The sequence below is a fragment of the Manduca sexta genome, unplaced genomic scaffold (assembly GCF_014839805.1).
Source record: "Manduca sexta isolate Smith_Timp_Sample1 unplaced genomic scaffold, JHU_Msex_v1.0 HiC_scaffold_1652, whole genome shotgun sequence".
Classification (NCBI taxonomy): domain Eukaryota; kingdom Metazoa; phylum Arthropoda; class Insecta; order Lepidoptera; family Sphingidae; genus Manduca; species Manduca sexta.
In genome coordinates this window covers 1-17,610 of record NW_023592538.1, presented here as the reverse complement: position 1 = coordinate 17,610, position 17,610 = coordinate 1, and the positions used below count along the sequence as shown (strand labels likewise).

General features: G+C 35.3%; 1 protein-coding gene across 1 annotated transcript; it reads left to right on the top strand.

Annotated features, from left to right (window-relative positions):
* Positions 1-67: 67 nt before the first annotated feature.
* On the top strand, positions 68-17,266 carry LOC119191564 (dynein beta chain, ciliary-like; the record flags this gene model as incomplete). Its single annotated transcript, XM_037445456.1, is given in 40 exon segments — positions 68-285; positions 1,830-1,934; positions 2,495-2,665; positions 3,149-3,319; positions 3,700-3,788; positions 4,009-4,112; positions 4,369-4,557; positions 4,907-5,080; positions 5,654-5,789; positions 6,027-6,255; positions 6,353-6,544; positions 6,623-6,757; positions 6,849-6,982; positions 7,075-7,264; positions 7,359-7,460; positions 7,677-7,830; positions 8,028-8,223; positions 8,301-8,391; positions 9,159-9,408; positions 9,517-9,665; positions 10,018-10,138; positions 10,410-10,550; positions 10,632-10,726; positions 10,887-10,979; positions 10,981-11,067; positions 11,232-11,401; positions 11,499-11,718; positions 12,161-12,325; positions 12,491-12,664; positions 12,801-12,949; positions 13,149-13,272; positions 14,024-14,154; positions 14,243-14,357; positions 14,445-14,669; positions 14,895-15,081; positions 15,559-15,737; positions 16,206-16,401; positions 16,703-16,913; positions 17,123-17,216; positions 17,219-17,266. Coding segments are annotated over 40 exon segments (5,895 nt in total), but the record flags the coding sequence as incomplete, so codon positions are not given.
* Positions 17,267-17,610: the final 344 nt, after the last annotated feature.

Sequence of the window (17,610 nt, the reverse complement as noted above, 5' to 3'; positions counted from 1 at the left end):
ATTTACGAGTTACTACTATTTTATTCTTTTACTTTTAGCTATAATGATTTTCCGGAATTCACACAATGGCTCCTTTTCACGTTGGCCATTGTGGCTCTGATACTGGCAATGCGTTTTGGATCGAAATTTAAAATTATAAAGTTGCTATGACAACGTTTTGCGTGTGATTTATTTCATATAATCTGAAAGACAGCTTCTTTTTAGTTAATTATAAATGCTAAAATACAAGATGTATTAATAATAATAAAATATAAAAGCAGGCTGAAAACATAGACAATGGGAGATGTGAGTATCTATTTTTCCATCTAACATCCCCATGTACTATAATACAAAATGCCAGTAGTACATATAAGTATATATCGATAGCTAAAACCAATATAATATAACAATAAATATGGAATCTATTAGGTACTAGTCGGTCCGCTCGTACTATCTACCTGATTTGGCAATTTTTTTTAATGAAACTTATTGATGCTCGATATTTTCAGTTCCTCCTAGAGATTTCTTATATTTTCATAACTTTCTATCCTTATATCTCCGGTTCGTTTTGTTAATTTACTCCTGCGCAAAAGGTTTTTAAGTAGTTAGCGCTACATCGTACTGATCACGCTATGAATCATTACAATGATTTACGGATTTTTATAGCGAGAAACGCTGTTCACGACCGGAAAGCTATGAGTAATACCTATTATAATAAAGTTTAGAGTAGTAAATTCGTACACTTATATTGCGCAAGGATTTTCAAATGCGCGTACACTAGTAACAATAAGTATTTTAATGTTTATATATTAACACATGCAACTTGCTGCAAGACATGCAAGTTTCAAAAGTTGAAGAAGTCCGCATGCCGTGATAGACAGTAAAAAATGCTTGCGGTAATTGATTTCTGAAAAGTTTTTTTACTAATCTAGACTTCGCTTTATGTATTAGACGGAAGTATATCACACAGTGAGCATAGTTTTGTTTTACGCATGAAAATAAAATTTTGCATAAATCTACATTCTATTTTATTTGGAACAAAAGCTAACGCAACCTTTTACAATCACAACTGTAATTGTACACGGTACAAGTACGATTACCGCGCTGAGGTCCTAGGTTCGAATCCAGGGTTAGGCCAAAATAATTGTGACTGGGGTCGAAGCGCAGCTCGAAGTCAGGAAGTTGGCCGTGTGATACCCCCGTCTCTCGGAAAAGCACGTAAACCCGTTGGTTCTGCGCCGGATCTTTCTCCGAACTATGAGAGTGAAGGAACAGAGAGTGCATCTGTGTATTGCGCGCACACTTGTGCACTATAATAATATATCTTGCGTACCTGTCTGATCCCCGTTGAGATTGTCCGCAGTGGCCAAATTCGTTTAGGAGGGATTCATACATGCATTCATGTCTCATAAATGTAGTAAACATATTACTTAAGTACTTACTAATTATTAAACAATGCACACCATTGTCCTCATATTAATTATAAATTAAACAATAATCCACAACTCCACGTTTAGATTCTAAACAATTTCTACTTAAATACATTTTATGTAAGTAATTAGAGAGCCAAACCCAATTATGAATTAATATTAAAACAAATATCGCAGTTCTACATATTGTATCTGCACACGGTGTAATATTTTTTTGTGTTAAGTAACACTTCGTTTAAACAACTGCAACAAAATAGGTTTTATACACCAAGGTGCATCAGATAAACAAAGTGAAGTAATAAAAACAATAGAGATTTGTGCTTATAAGCTATCACTACCTAATTATGCTGCACAAATTTTCCTCGTACGGAATTTTGTTCTGTAGCACATAGGAACTGAACGTTCATTTTTGTTTTGTAGAAAGAGGATGTAGACACTCGTTTGGAGATTATGAGCGAATACATACTAAAATCGCTCAAACAGAAGGTCGATAAATGGGCGAAATTTATATCGGGCGACGAAAGAGTAAGTACTAAGTGTTCCGTGAGATAGATCACAGGTTTAGTTGAGTTAGATTAGCAAATTCGGTAACTATGTTAACTGCGGACAATTTGGGATTTAATTTATGTAAAATATAATTTGGTACAAATGAAAAAGCGGCGATAGCCTACTTGGGTATGGAACGGACTGCCAAGACGAATGTGCACAGGTTCAAATCCCAAGGGCACACACCTCTGACTTTTCTAAAATCATGTGTGTATTCTTTGTGAATTTATCGTTCGCTTTAACGGTGAAGGAAAACATGAGGAAACCTGCACATCTGAGAAGTTCTGTAAAGGAATTTCGAAGGTGTGTGAAGTGTACCAATCCGCACTAGGCCAGCGTGGTGGACTAAATCCTAATCCCTCTCAGTAGTAGAGGAGGCCCGTGCTCAGCAGTGGGCAAGTATATAATACAGGGCAGATATTATTATTATTATTATAATTTGGTACATTTGTCATGTAATTGTAATTTACTGAGAGTCTTCCGTATGAGTTAAACTCGCGATTCACCTATTTAACTTTAATATGTCATTTCGATTTCAGCATGTTTTATTTAGATTCTTTGACATGCCTAAATACGAAATCATAGTATTTCGAATGAACACAGCGGGTATGCTCACATGTTCCACCAGTTTTCCTCCAATAAGTAGAGGAAAAATGATATATTTTCTCAGAAATATCGATGACAAAATAACTCAGGCAAATTTCCGCCAGGTAATATAATTCAGCCACATAATAATTATATCGGTGCTTCTTCATAATAATCATTTAATAATATTATTCATAGAATCCCATTACCGTATTAGCTAGCATAAATAGATCTGACTGTTGAATCGAAATTTCCACAATAGGTTTTCTTTAAAGTACATTTTTTACAAAGCTAATTACCTATTTTTTGCTCTCCTAGACTATGTCTATTGGAAAAAGGTTCATATAATGATAAGGTATTCGTTTTATACAGCGAGTTTTAGTTGCCCGGGTGGCCCGGGCGGCCCGGGCGGAATATTCTTTCATGCATCACGTTTGAGTCTTTGAGCTAAGTGCCTCCAACCCGACCATGACTGCTCGTTTGGTTCGAAACACGTCTCGTTGGAACGAGCCACTGCGGTAGATTTGCATCTTATCTGGGGTTGTATCTATATTGTTTGGTACAATAATATACAGTGCCTTTTCATCATTAGCCTTATTTATCCAAAGGCTCTGACTATTGGGGAGATGTCTGGTAACGTGTTGATGGATATAAGTGTGATGGCGGACGAAGTTATTGGACCGCTGCTGTGTAACCCTGAAAACCAGAAAGGATGGCCGAAGATAGTGCAGAACGATATGAAGAGACATGTTAACGATTTGAGAAATTTGATGACACAGGTAATATAATGAGAAAATTTTAATGCTTCGCTTTTAAATATATTAGTTTGTTAATTATGATGTAATATCCTAAGTGCGCATCTTTCGTAGGCGGTTTTCTCGACATTGAAGAAAATTGTACGTTGGTAGATAGTGGTTACTAAATATTTTGCTTGAATAGGGATATGGGTATTAAAATCAGAGTAGTTTTGGGACCTTAATGTGAAACAAAGTGACGGATGTGAATTAAAAGCTATTTATGTATAATTGTAAAATATAAATGTATTGATTATCTTCTTTCAACTATAAAAGTAAGCAGAAAATAATAAGTAGATGCTCATCACTGGGATTTCGAGACGGTTCATGGTAAAAGTAAAAAAAAATCTTCTTGTATTGGACAGTTGAAAGGAGAAATGGCCAGTCAAGTGATGTTACCGATGCCAGCAGGTGTCGAAAGTATTTACCACGCGGAAGCTCGGTTAAAAGAAAGGTAGACAATTTGCTTAAATCATTAAGTTACTGTTGTTCCTAGTTAATTTTACTATTTAAAACAAAAATGCACAGGTGGATTTAATATTTCGCTTCTAGCTCGTAGGCAGCTTTTAAATGGTGCATAATTAATAGTATTCTGCAATATTAAAATTTAAAATTTCGCACAGCATCTTCCAGTGATTGTATCAAATTTTAATAAATTCCGCTTCGATTTACAGTGACGGAGAGGACGTGGATTTGTACCTTAAAACCAACATAGAAGGCGCCATTATAAAATGGGCACAGCAAGTCCACGATTTATTGAAAGAAGATTCGTATATAGGTGACTATCTTAATTCTGAAATAGTGTATTCAAGTATTTATATTTACTTTCTTTATAAGTCAAAATAGCCCATCTTTTGACACAGCGGTATCCAAGATAAGTACGTAGCTTCTTTATCGATTACTTCTGTAACCAAATGAGTATTAAATACCAAGGAAGCCTTATTTTTAAACAGAGCAAATATAGCATTGTCCTATTCTTTCTAACAACTTATTTGATCACACCTAAGTATACAAATTTAATATTCTTATACTAGCGTTTAAACGGACAAAGTTCCCGCTACCGAATGCGGACGTGGAGTTCTACACACAACGTCTCCGAAATCTCGAAGGCATATACTCCCAACTAAGGGATCCTCGCGTCAAGCGCATGGCTCACTACCTCGAATCCACCCGCAGCGTGTACCTCAGCTGCTTCAAGTCCATGCTCACTAACGTTGTTGCTGGTGAGTTTCCTTAATTTCAATGGTTTTTATTTTTGTAACATGTATATCAGGAATTTTTGTGACTTTTAAAATCTTTCGTGAAAATATTTGTAACGTGGTACAATTAGTATAAATGTATCCTAATTTCTAGTTTGCTATCTAGTGTAGTTGATAAACGAAGAGTGATTATTAACGTAAGCTTTAGATGAACAACATGTTTGGCAATAGCTATAGCTTATATGATATACCCATCTATTGGAAACTTTTGGTGTGCCAACTTCTTAGTACATTACGTACTTAGAAAATTATTCACTTTATCATTATTCTTAATCGTAAACAATAATCCCTCATTATTTTGTTTCTTTTACAGCTATAGTAGAATGTCGCGACATATACGTGTATCAGAAACCTTTAGTTATACACTTTGAAACGTTCGAGGGCACGGACTTTTCCGATGCAAAGAACCTCATTCGTCCGATGTTCCATTGTATAGGCTTGCTGTGGGGTAATTCCCGATATTATTGCAACGTGGAGAAATTAATACGTAAGTATTTCTGGTGATAATTTCGAAGAAGATGCTTTGATAAAGGTCGCAAGAAGTTGCTGAATGCTGTACGTTCTCGGCATCACGATCTGGGAATTTATGATAAAGGCAATTCAGCAATAGACCTGATGTGGCTGACGATATAGATAAAAGTATCCGAAAGCAAAATATTACTTAAGGTTATAGCTTAAGGTCCATTTTCCAAAAATTTCGTCGTATTAAATTTTAAAGGCCGAAATATCCATGCATATTAATTATTTTACGTTTTTCTTTCAACTGCGAGAACTAATCACTAACTAGACGTGAATTTAAATTCTTTACTTGTCAATACTTGTTTAGTTACCCAGATTAAAGGTGAAACAAAATGTATGAAAAATGGACCTTAAGCTATAACCTTAAGTACCTACCGGAGACCATTTTTTCATTGTTGATAGTTTGATAGCATAAATTTCAGTATGCGTATATCATCTTGAAGTCAAGACACCTGATAACCAGATATAGAGTTTCTTTACGAATGTTATTAGTCTGGGCATAATCAGCTTTTAATGTAGATTTAAAAATTATACTTTACAGCTCTCTTGCGTGAAGTGTGCAATCTAGTGATACAGCAGTGTACTAATTCGACAGACCCGTCGTCTATATTCCAAGGTGATGCGGAAGAGCAGTTACTTAAAATGAGAAAAGCTATCGGTATCTTGAATCATTTTATGTAAGTCATTGTTATTTTGTTGTTTCTTGCTACGTTTTTATCTGACGGTAGTTGCAAGAGGAGTCAAAGATTTCCAATTCCTTTTTATGAGTACTGTTTTAAAAGGATTTGTAGAATTGCTTGAAAGACGAAAACTTAAGAAGTATAAGTCAGTACCTAAGGAAAAAATTAGAAGTCCCCACCTATTATGACTATTATTATTACTATTACTATTATTATGCAGTAGTAATTTTACAGAGATACTTACGAAATGAATCGTGACAAAGTGCATACGTTCTTTCCGCCCGGCGTGATGCCGGTACGTTGGTCTTTCGACTTCGATCGCGTGTTCATGAGATTCAACGTGTACATGAAGCGATTGAAAATGATCGAGAACATTCTAGAGGCTACCGTTGAAATCATGAAACTAGAGAAGGTAGAATTCTGTGGTTTACGTGGAAAAATATTGAGCACTGAGTGTATAAAGGTACGCTATGTCCTTTTTGTAGTTTAGTATTTTCAACTAACTGCATTGTAAGAGGTGAGAATTTCTAGACTATTTGTTTTGATGTAATATCTTTCAGGTGTTAGAAGAGTACACTTTGATATATCAAAATCTAGGGAATATCACGTATGATCCCGCGGATCCGGAATCTGAAATTTTTCTTCCTGATTATCATAAACATATGGGTGTACTAGAAGATGTGGACAGACGACTTGCATCATTGTTTTCACAGGGTCTAGACGAGTGCCATAATTTAGAGCATTTCTTTAAGGTAAAAACATTGCTTTTATTCAGATTGACAAAAAATGGTATATGGTATGCTGGATGAAATAATAATTTATTCCGCCAGTTTTTCCAAATTATCGGAGATCTGTTTCATCGCCCGTTAATTAAACAAGAATTGCAACCGAAATTGCCGATGCTTTTGGATTTCATGCACAGCAATTTGGATGCTGTAAAGGAGATATTTGATGAGGAAATGTCTGTAAGTGGTAATTCAATTTGTTGGTTTTATTTGTAATTGAACTATGCGTAGTATTTATTTGCGTTATACTTGGCATCAATAATTTGTGCAGAAACTAACTAAAGGTCCTGAGAGGCCGATGGTCGATCCTTATTTACCACCAGTTGGTGGCGTGCTTTGGTGGGTTAATAAATTGCGTCGAAGAATTCAAATGCCGATGGAAGATTTTATTCTGTTTGAAGATCCGTAAGTACATTGTATTTATTTGCGAGATACCTACTATTGTTAGAATGATTGATGCACTAGTATATTCACACATCTTTATTGTTTCCCAATAGGATAATAGAGGTGGAATATGCAATGTATATGAAACAAAAACACAATGAAATGTTAGGTTACTTGAACTCGCTGGAGGACAAACAATTCAAGCAGTGGTCTGGCACGGTGTCTCCGATTTGTAAGCTGCATTTAGCGAAGAATCTTATTTACCGAGATCCACCATTTGTTAGAAACAATTTTAGTCCTGAGGTAGGTGCTCAATCGATATAGTAGAGTTGTCGTTATTGTTCTTCTTGATATTGATTTTGGATGGAAGTAACCACATTTTACTTAAATATTACAGCTTGTTATGTTGTTGCGTGAAATACGCTACATGAAATATTTAGACAAGCAAGGTATACCAGCTGAAGGGCTTGAGCTATATGCTCGGAATGAAAAATTGCAGGTAATATTGATTGAAGATATTGAATAATTTATACGTTCGTAGTCCTGATTTTGAAATAATCGTTTATACGAACACATTAAGGCTATTCGTTTTAGAATCAAACACACTTGTTTGCTCAGTTTAATTTAAAATTATAAGTAGGATATTTTCCAAATCTCCTATTAGTAACACAATTTTAATAGAATTTGTAGCCGATTTTGACTTTATCTGTTGCAGTACGATATGAACCGCTTAAATCGCGCTATATCATGGTATAATGCGATCCGTGAAGGTAGCCACGAGACAGAAGTGGCTTTAATCGAGAAAGAGATTTATGCTATTGATCAACTCCTTGGTCGAGGGGTTGAAGAGCTAACCTGGAATGATGATTGTGAGTTTCTTATTCTCTATGATGATCTATGATTCCTTGTGAATACATGTAAGGAAAATCCTATTAATAACAATAATTTTAGCCATAGACAGAATAAGATAAAACTATAATTAAACTAATTTCGACCAAGTTAAGCTTGTTCTATGGAGTATGAGCTATAGAGTTAATCGAAAATTAAAATAAAACTTTATTTCCAGTTACCGAATGGATGGCAGAAGTATACGCAGCTATCAATACGCTGCAAGAACGAGTGTTGACTGCACAGAACAACGTGAAGCGTGGTCTGGCTAACATTGCCGCATGGGGGGACAAACCACTGCACAACCGTAAGGAGAATCCTGATAAAATGGAGTTGTTGGCTGTGAATGAACGACATCCTAGGTTTTTGAAGAGGTAAACAACTTTCTGGGACAAAATTATTGTTGTGTTATTTTTCAGTGTTTACTTAACTAAAAGTTTAAAAATTGCAGGCGTAGTGTGATATTAGACAGTCATCAGGAGTTCATCGATATTCTTAAGGTCAATTACAAGCTATTTTTCAACATTCAAGACGAAGAAGAGGTAAATTATTTCTTCATTTGCTCGTGCTTTGATCTTAGTTGGAACAACGCTGTGTATTTTTCCACGATTAAAAGCAACCTCCTACTTAGACCGGATAACACGAAAGTAAAACAACTTTTATTAAAAAAATAAAAGTAAGTCACTCACTATTATAATATTCTGACAATAGCCAAGTTATACTAGTGTAGCAACGGTGTTAACTGTGAAATTATAAAGAAAAATAAGATTATTCATGTTTTATAATTTAAAAATACATCAATTAAGTCCTATGAAAGCGATAATGAAGACGATTGTTTGTTATTTTCAATTAAGCTAAAATGGTGCTTCACTAAGTCTATGATTCAGTTTTTTCAGTCATGTCTATAAAATCATAAAACAAACTCAATAAAATATTAATTTCAGTATAAAAATAACACACACGAAATACTAACACAGACACAAGTCACGTTCAAGTGGTGGCTAAATTAAAAGGTCCATAAAACATGTACGCACAGCGAAATACACGCCTATTTAATTTGTCTGCAGTCACAGTCATTCGTTCATGACCGCATTGTAATATTGATAAATTCTATTGATAAAATTGCATCTTAATATTATGTTACCTATACCAGATTTCATCTAAATTCATTCAGCAGATTAACAGTTTTGTTCTCACAAACTGTGAAACAGCTTCGCAAACTTTTTCATTCATAATATTAGTAGGATTAGTAAGAATTAGGATAGTAGGATTTTGCATTTTAATTTCAATGAGGACAAGAATTACTTAGGCTGAAGAAGAAGAGGAAGTGTTGGAAGAAGTCGATGAGTCAACATTAGACGAAGACGAGAAAGCAGCTCGCGCCGCCAAACTCGCTGCGATAGAACAACGACGCGAGGAGAGACGACTCATTCGGGAAGAGAAACAGAGGATGAAAGAGGAGGCTGCTCAGATCAAGTTTGAGAGGCGAGAGGCTCGAAGATTAAAGCGGGAAGCCAAGGAAGCGGAGAGAGCAGAGAGACAGGCGCTTAGAGATGCTGGTACGTTTAGTATTTAAGTACATAGCCAAATTGGTATTTAAATATGTGTTACGTCTATCACTATATTAATATACCACATAAATTATAAAATTGTATATATTTATTCAGGTGAAGAAATAGAATCGCCGGCCGAAGAAGAAGAGGAAATCGATGATCCCGAAGAACTTGCTGACATTGAAGCTGAAAAACGGGAAATGGAGGAGGAGGCGTTTAGAGCGGAGCGTTGGCCCGCCTATGTCAGATACGTTGATTCATTGGTAAATAATGTAGAAGTAACTTTTATATACGGTCATTTGAACATTCCGGAGTGTAACACATTTTAAAATTAACTGGAATCAATGGAAATAAATTGAAATAAAAAAATTAAAATTGTGTATTATAGTAAATTGTAAATACATGTTGTAACTTTTATTAATTTATGGTAAACTTTTCGGACGACCAATACCTCAATTCCCCCATTGACCATGAAGGCTGCAAAGTTGTCGAAACGTCGCGAGAACATGTTAAGGTAAAAAAAACTAAAACCTGAAAATAGTTACATCCGCCTAAACATAAGATATCATAAACCGCTGTTTGATAGACTACTTTATAAGTGCGTTAATTCTTTAGGTATCAAAACAAGTAATGAAAGCTATACAATCGAGCTTAGATTTGTTCGAGAGGCAAACCGACTTGGAGAAAGGGCCAAGGGTGGCATTTATGGAGATATTAGCAGAACTTAAAGATCCAGGTGAGATTGTATAATAAAGGGTCACCTACCCTAGTATGTAATAGGTAAAAATTAAACACTTACTTATTTTGGCATCAAATACTGTCTACTGATACTGTACCATTGACAATTCTTATAATTTTTTAATTATGTCGCTGGAATTGATACGTTTATGAGAAAAGCTGCTCTCACACTGACGTTCAAATATTTTATACAAATGAAAATTTATTATTCATTTGGTTCGGTTGCATTTTCTAGTGATTTAATTTTAATTCATGCTTAAAATTTCTAGATATATTTTTCTCTCCATCTCTGGATATGGATGATGAAGACGGTCTGTACGATACTCTAAGAGAAATGATGAAGGATATGTTCCTCCAGGCTACATTGTTCCCGAGGATAGATCCTATAGTGCCGATACCTACGTATGAAGGTAAAATCCAGGCTCAATACCTGATTATAGTTATTATTGTAATATTGTCACTTAGTATAAGAATAAAAATATTGATTGTAGATGACATTGTTGCCGAAGAAGCTATGATCGACTTGTACCACGAAATATTAAAGAGGATTGAAAACAGTATTAACGACGTGGTGCAGTACGCATCGGTTAGTGGTTTTATGTTTTGTTCAGCATACTATGAATTTCCGTGCACATGGATAGTATCGTAAATTATGTATTGCTACGCAACCGTATGAAGGTTTATTAGTAATCGAGAAAAGCGAACGTTTGTATTCGCTCAATTGATTTAAGTTAGATATGAAGAAGATCTATGTTGCAGAAATACGAAAATATACTTCCTTATGGATGGAAGACAGACAAGAAGTTTTAGCTGGGTTTCTGAAATACGGCCGCGTCATACCCTCCAGAGGAGTTCGACAAGTACAAATATGAATATGGCACCGATCCACCTGAAGCTAAGCCGAAATTAGAACAATATCAAAAAGAGGTACTATAATGTTTATACGTTTGATTTAGACTTCGAATCTATGGTACAAATATGCCTCCTTTAAATATTTCTTCTTTAAAATGTTTTCTTCTATGTCTAATCTTATGCATCACTAATTAATAATATTATGTTGAGTTCATCTTTCTTTTTTTTTAAATTGATAGATTGATAAATTTAACGCAATGTACGATGAAGTAGCTGCACTACCCGGCGATTATCTTTGCAACGGCTGGTTAAAACTCGACCTGAGGCGGCTGAACCAAGCTATTATGAATATCGTTTGTAAGTGGAGTAATTTGTACAAACAGAACTTGAAAGATCATGTGCAAAAAAGGTAATCTATCAACAAGCGACAAGCCACAGCGCTATTTATTGAAGTTACTTTCCTTTTACTTTACCTATAAATTACCTTTTTTGCCTTTTTGACACAGTTTGGATGATCTAGAAGCATTCATAGCTTATGCGAGTAAGGAATTATCTGTCGAACTTGATGATGATGATTACGAAGGCTTGTTGAAAGTGATGGGCGTGCTGATCGAAGTGAAGGCGAAGGTTGACGCGGGCACCGAACTGATGTTCGAGCCGCTTAGAGATATTATCGACGTGCTCAAGGAGTACGGTGTTGACTTTCCAGAGGAAACATACGAACAGGTAAAATATATTAATCATATAAATGGAGTTAAAATCTCACCATGAAGATATACGACAATTCAAAAATAATTTAACTAATCATAGTCTTTCTCGTCTTTTTTAAAAAGATGAAAATCTAAAAAAATATACTACATAAGAAAATACTTTCGACAAACAAATATCCTGGTTATTGTTATTTTTATAAAGTTATGTCCATTATTTGATTATGCTCGCAATTGGATGGTTGCAGCCTTCAAAACATCACCAATATTCGGTACATACTTTGGTAAGACTTAGGGATTCATTGCTTCAAATATGTTGACGAATCGTTTGAATTCGTTTATTTTTCATAGCTTACGAGCTGCATGGTTTTCTGCTGTTTTTAATTTTAGAAGCTTGTCCATTAGCTTATAATAATTATAATAGTTATTTTGGTTTTGCTTACAAAAAATGAGTGTTTTAGCTGGACGTTCTGCCAGAGCGTTGGCGTAATCTGGTGAAGTTAGCGACAGTGATGAAGAACAACGTGGCGCCGTTGCAAGCTGCGCAGGCGGCGCTGATCGCCAAACGAGTTGCCCTTATTAACCTGCGGCTTACCATGTACAGAGAGCAGTTTAAGCTGAAGGAGGTAGTATCTCTTATGATTTTACTGCAGGGAATTAATCCTGCTGTCCTGAACGTAATTTTGTGTTGGTTGTGTATTATTTGTAGGCTTCTGAGATATTTTAGGTATTTATTCCCCCGTCATAAATTTTGATAATTATTTTTAATTCTTTATTGGTATAATTTTTAGATGTTTTTGGAAAGCTGCAAAGAACCGTATAGTCAAATTGATAAAGTGCATCAGGAATTGGTTGGTTTCGAAGATATAGTGGATTCGTTGAAAAAATCGTGTGCGTTATTCGATATACAGCCACCAGATGAAAAGAATCTAAAGCAATGTCGACGTGAATTAAAACTTATTAAGGTATCTAGGAGATTATTAATTTATTAATGATCAAAAAAATTATATTATTTACAAAGATCATTTAAAAATCAAAACAAATTTAGACAAAACCCAAATTTTTTGCCCATAATAATATGCATATTAAATGTTTATTTAGCAACTGTGGGATTACTATCATCTCGTTATGGGCACTATCGAGTTCTGGAAGAAATCGCCATGGAAGAAGATAGACGCAGACGGAATGGACCAAGAGTGCAAACGATTCACCAAGGATCTACGACAGTTAGATAAAGACATGAGAGTTTGGTTAGTTCTTTGTGATATACGTTTTACTCATACTTATTTTTTTAGTATATCAATATAATATACTATTATATGGAATTGGCTAAACAGAAGTTGTTAAGATCAATGACTGCAGATTTTCACGTACTTCTCGATTGTAATAAGTAAAATATTGGAAGAAATCTGATGTTACAATGTTTTTTATCAATATAACAACTTCTAGGGAACCGTACGCTGCAATAGAGTTTATCATAAAGAATCTGATGACGTCATTACGAGCAGTCACTGATCTACAAAACCCAGCAATCAAAGATCGGCACTGGATCGAACTGATGATGGCTACAAAAGTAACATATTTTTTTTATATTAATTTAATTTATGTAAATATGTTATATAATGTAGTATTTTATTTTCTCCATCTAGAAAACCCTTCATGCATATATCAAATCCATTAACCCAGAATATGTTCATACATCACCATCAATAGCGTCATGTAAAAGTACACTAAATACAATCTCGTTCGAGGACATTTTGAATGATTTTAAATCGTTAGAAGATTTAGCTGGTTCTGTAGGGACTTTCAGTATCGAGGAAAAGGATAAAAAAGAACCGAAGAAAGACTATGATAAATATTTGCAATTGCAAGATTTTAGAAGACCAAAAATGCAAGAGAGTCGCACTGTTAATAAATTCTTTAAGTTGAATAAGTCGTACTCACTGCAAGAAATGAAGGAACATGGCTTTGAATTAAAACAAACACGAAAATACTCTATGCAGCAGCAGCTCTCTGACTATCCTCAGATATTATCAGAGTACATACTGTAGATTTTATGTACTAGATTAGTGTAAATATATGTATATACTATTATAATATGGTAAGTCCTTTATGTAAATAACATTTTTCTATGAATTCATCATTGTTAAGCTAGAAAGTTAATGACTAATTATCATTCTTAACTTTGTTTATATTTAAGTTTAATGAGAGAATTTGCTTTTCACTGGCTTCTTTTAAATATAAATAAGGCTAAGCAATTACTATCTAGACGTCAAATAAATGAATGGGATTAAATTAGACGCACGGTATACTGCATGTTTTAGGTCAAATTCAATATCACCGATGATACAACTCTAGCTGATTTGTTGGCACTGAATCTGCACAAATATGAAGAGGAAGTGAAAACTATTGTTGACAAGTCTGTTAAGGAAGCGGCAATGGAGAAGACGCTCAGGTGAAATAAATACGATGCTTTTATCGATTCTATTTAATTTCATTAATTGTCTACAAACATCCTGCCAGTATAAAATTTGAATTTTCAGAGAGTTGGAGGTTACTTGGGCTATCATGGAGTTTGATTACACAACGCACGATAGAACTGGCATCAAATTGCCTAAAGCAAGCGAAGAACTTGTGGAGACCTTAGAAGACAATCAGGTAGATACATTTAGCAATTTCCTTATAATGATGAATTTATTTTTCGACTACACATCAATATTTACAAACACTTGATTGATTTCATAGAATCAAGTACAAAATATGATGTCGTCCAAATTCATTGGATTCTATGAAGTTGAGGTCACGGCGTGGCAAAAGAAACTCGGAACTGCCGATGCTGTGATAGCACTTTGGTTCGAAGTGCAAAGAAAATGGCAATACTTAGAGAGTATTTTCGTGGGTTCTGACGATATAAGATCACAGTTGCCAGAAGACTCCAAGAGATTTGACGGCATTGATAAAACTTTCAAGGTGGGGATTACCTCATTGTTAGTAATATTTTATATTACACTGCTAGTTATAATGCCCCTTTAGGAATGAGAGCTATTGGATGGAATATCCTTTAATGTGCTTGGAAGGCTGCTTGCAGGCAACGAAGGCTTTCTATTGGGAAATATTTTAAGATAATCATCAATTATATCTAATCTTAAACATTACTTTTACATATAGTTTTCAAAAATGTATTTGATTCTGTAGGAGTTGCTTAAAGACATTGCAGCTACTCCGAACGTCGTGCAAGCGACCAACAAGCCGGGCCTGTTGGACAAGCTCGAGGAGCTGATGAGGGCGCTCAATTTGTGCGAGAAAGCTCTCAACGACTACTTGGAAACAAAGAGATTGGCGTATCCTCGTTTCTATTTCGTTTCTTCTGCCGATTTGCTTGGTAAATTATTCGGTTTCCTGTTTATCAAGTTGTATATTCATGTTATTGCCGAAAATATTGAAAACTAGATGTTGCACGCGTCTTTGCCTAGGTTAAAAGCATTTCTCATTAAAAAGTCCCTATATCGTTTACCGATATACAAAACCGGTATAATGATACCGACCCATAGTGCAATCTGCACGATGCGAGCGCTATCTATTTAAAAAATAAAACAATTGTTTCCTGCAGACACACCAAAGTTACTGGGATAAAAGGTAGCATAATATGTGTTAGTCCAGGACATACTCTTTGTGTGCCAAATTTCATCAAAATTCAATATTTATTTTCTGAATTCAATTCTAACAAACATCCAAATATTTGCACGAACTTTCGCTTTATACTATTAGTTAGAACTGGGATTAGATTTATTTCAATTTTATATTTTGAAAATCACAAGACGTATAAAGAAATATTAACTGAGTTTACAATTATTTTCAGATATCTTGTCGAACGGTAATAATCCACCAGCTGTATGCCGCCACCTCACCAAACTATATGATAATTTGGCAAAGCTTGTGTTCCCTAAAGCTGGCAGCAAACATGCGTTTGAGATGATATCGAAAGAGAACGAAGAACACGTTCCATTTAAAGCACCCTGTTGCGACTGTTCAGGAAAGGTGCGGCTAGGAAACATTATTTCTTATTTTCTGATGTAGATACAATGTGACCAAAACAGTTCAACTTGATACTGTTACACGACCTCCCGCTAACTTATAATAAAGTGTTCTGGAACTCAACATTATGGAGAAGTTCTTAGGAGAGTTTTTAATCTTTTAAAATATTACTGTTAATCTTTTTTTATACGACCACAGCAAAGTGACCCCAGTGACCGATGGTAAGTGGAGAGGAGTCCTATAGAATGTCGTCTGACGAGAGCCCCTTCCCTCGACGGTCAACACAATTATGCCGGGTTGTTGGAATCGGATATACACAGTCTGATCCCGGAAAGAGATACTTACGAGGGTCACTATGGCGGGTTTTAACATCTTGTGTACGGTGGTCGCTATCCGGGCGAATATAAAATATGTCCTACCACCAGCAAATCTTGAGTGTGATTTTTTCTCATATAAATGAAATGGTTTTAGGTAGAGTTATGGCTAAACCGTGTGACTGACTGCATGCGGTACACTCTCCGCGACATATTCGAGCACTGCGTGAAGTCGTACGAGGACAAGTCTCGCGACGAGTGGGTGTTCGACTGGCCCGCGCAGCCCGCGCTGGTCGGCACGCAGATCTGGTGGACCACGGAAACCAACCAGGCGTTCGAGAAGTTGGAGGAAGGTCAGCCAAATTTGCTAACCCTGCTATTATTTGTTGAAGTATTTATCGTATGTGATAACCTTAAATTATTATCCTCAGCCGGGCTCTGGAAAAATATATTAATTTGGCCTGTAGTCTGGAAATGACTACTGCTTTGAGATATTTTTCTATCATTAACGTTGCGCTTTAATATATTGTATGTTTGTGTTATGATAGCTGCTTTCATATGAAACTTGCATTTTAGGAAAGCGTTTCTACATAATTATATTATTGTAAATACCCTACATTTTTGTTTAGTCTTTAATCTATCATATTCTTCTAGGATACGAAAACGCCCTAAAAGACTACCAAAAGAAACAAATTGCTCAGTTGAATGCGTTGATCGTACTGTTGTTGGGAGACTTGACAGTCGGCGACAGACAGAAGATCATGACCATTTGTACCATCGACGTACATTCGAGAGACGTGGTTGCCAAGCTCATTGTCGCTAAAGTGGAGACTTCTAATGCATTCCAGTGGCAGAGTCAGCTGCGGTAAGTGCTTGACACGGTTCTTGCGAGATTAATGTAAACTATATTGTTTACCGCAGACCTATTCTCATCGTCAAAAGTTTTAACATTTATCAATATCAATTATCCAAAACATTAAGAAATACTTAATATGACTTTTAATTATAAAAATTTACACTTTTTATCGTATAAAATTTCAATAAATATTATCGATTGCTTGGCAATGTTTTCAGGCATCGATGGGATAATAATCTTAACAACTGCTTTGCTAATATTTGCGATGCGCAATTCCTCTATGATTATGAATATTTGGGGAACACGCCTCGTCTTTGTTATCACAACCATTGACTGATCGATGCTACATTACACTGACTCAGGTACCTGTTTACACACTCTAAACTTACTAACATTATACCCCCATCATACATTATTACTGAAATATATGCTGTTATTTATAATTTTAATATAATTTGTTTAGTTTTAGTGGAATTTCAGGCATAGAAAAATAATTAATATTGTATAAATAGTTAGTCCCAAAATTATTTCATTTTGTATTTTATTTTGATTTAAATTAAACAATAGACCTGCTGATGTCCATGGGCGCCAGTCAACACTTAGCCTCAGTTGGCTGGAACGAGCTAACTCTTCTCTATTCGGAGGCAATAAAAAAAGTTACTATAGACCCAACGTAAACATTTGGCCGAATTACAGAGTCTTCACT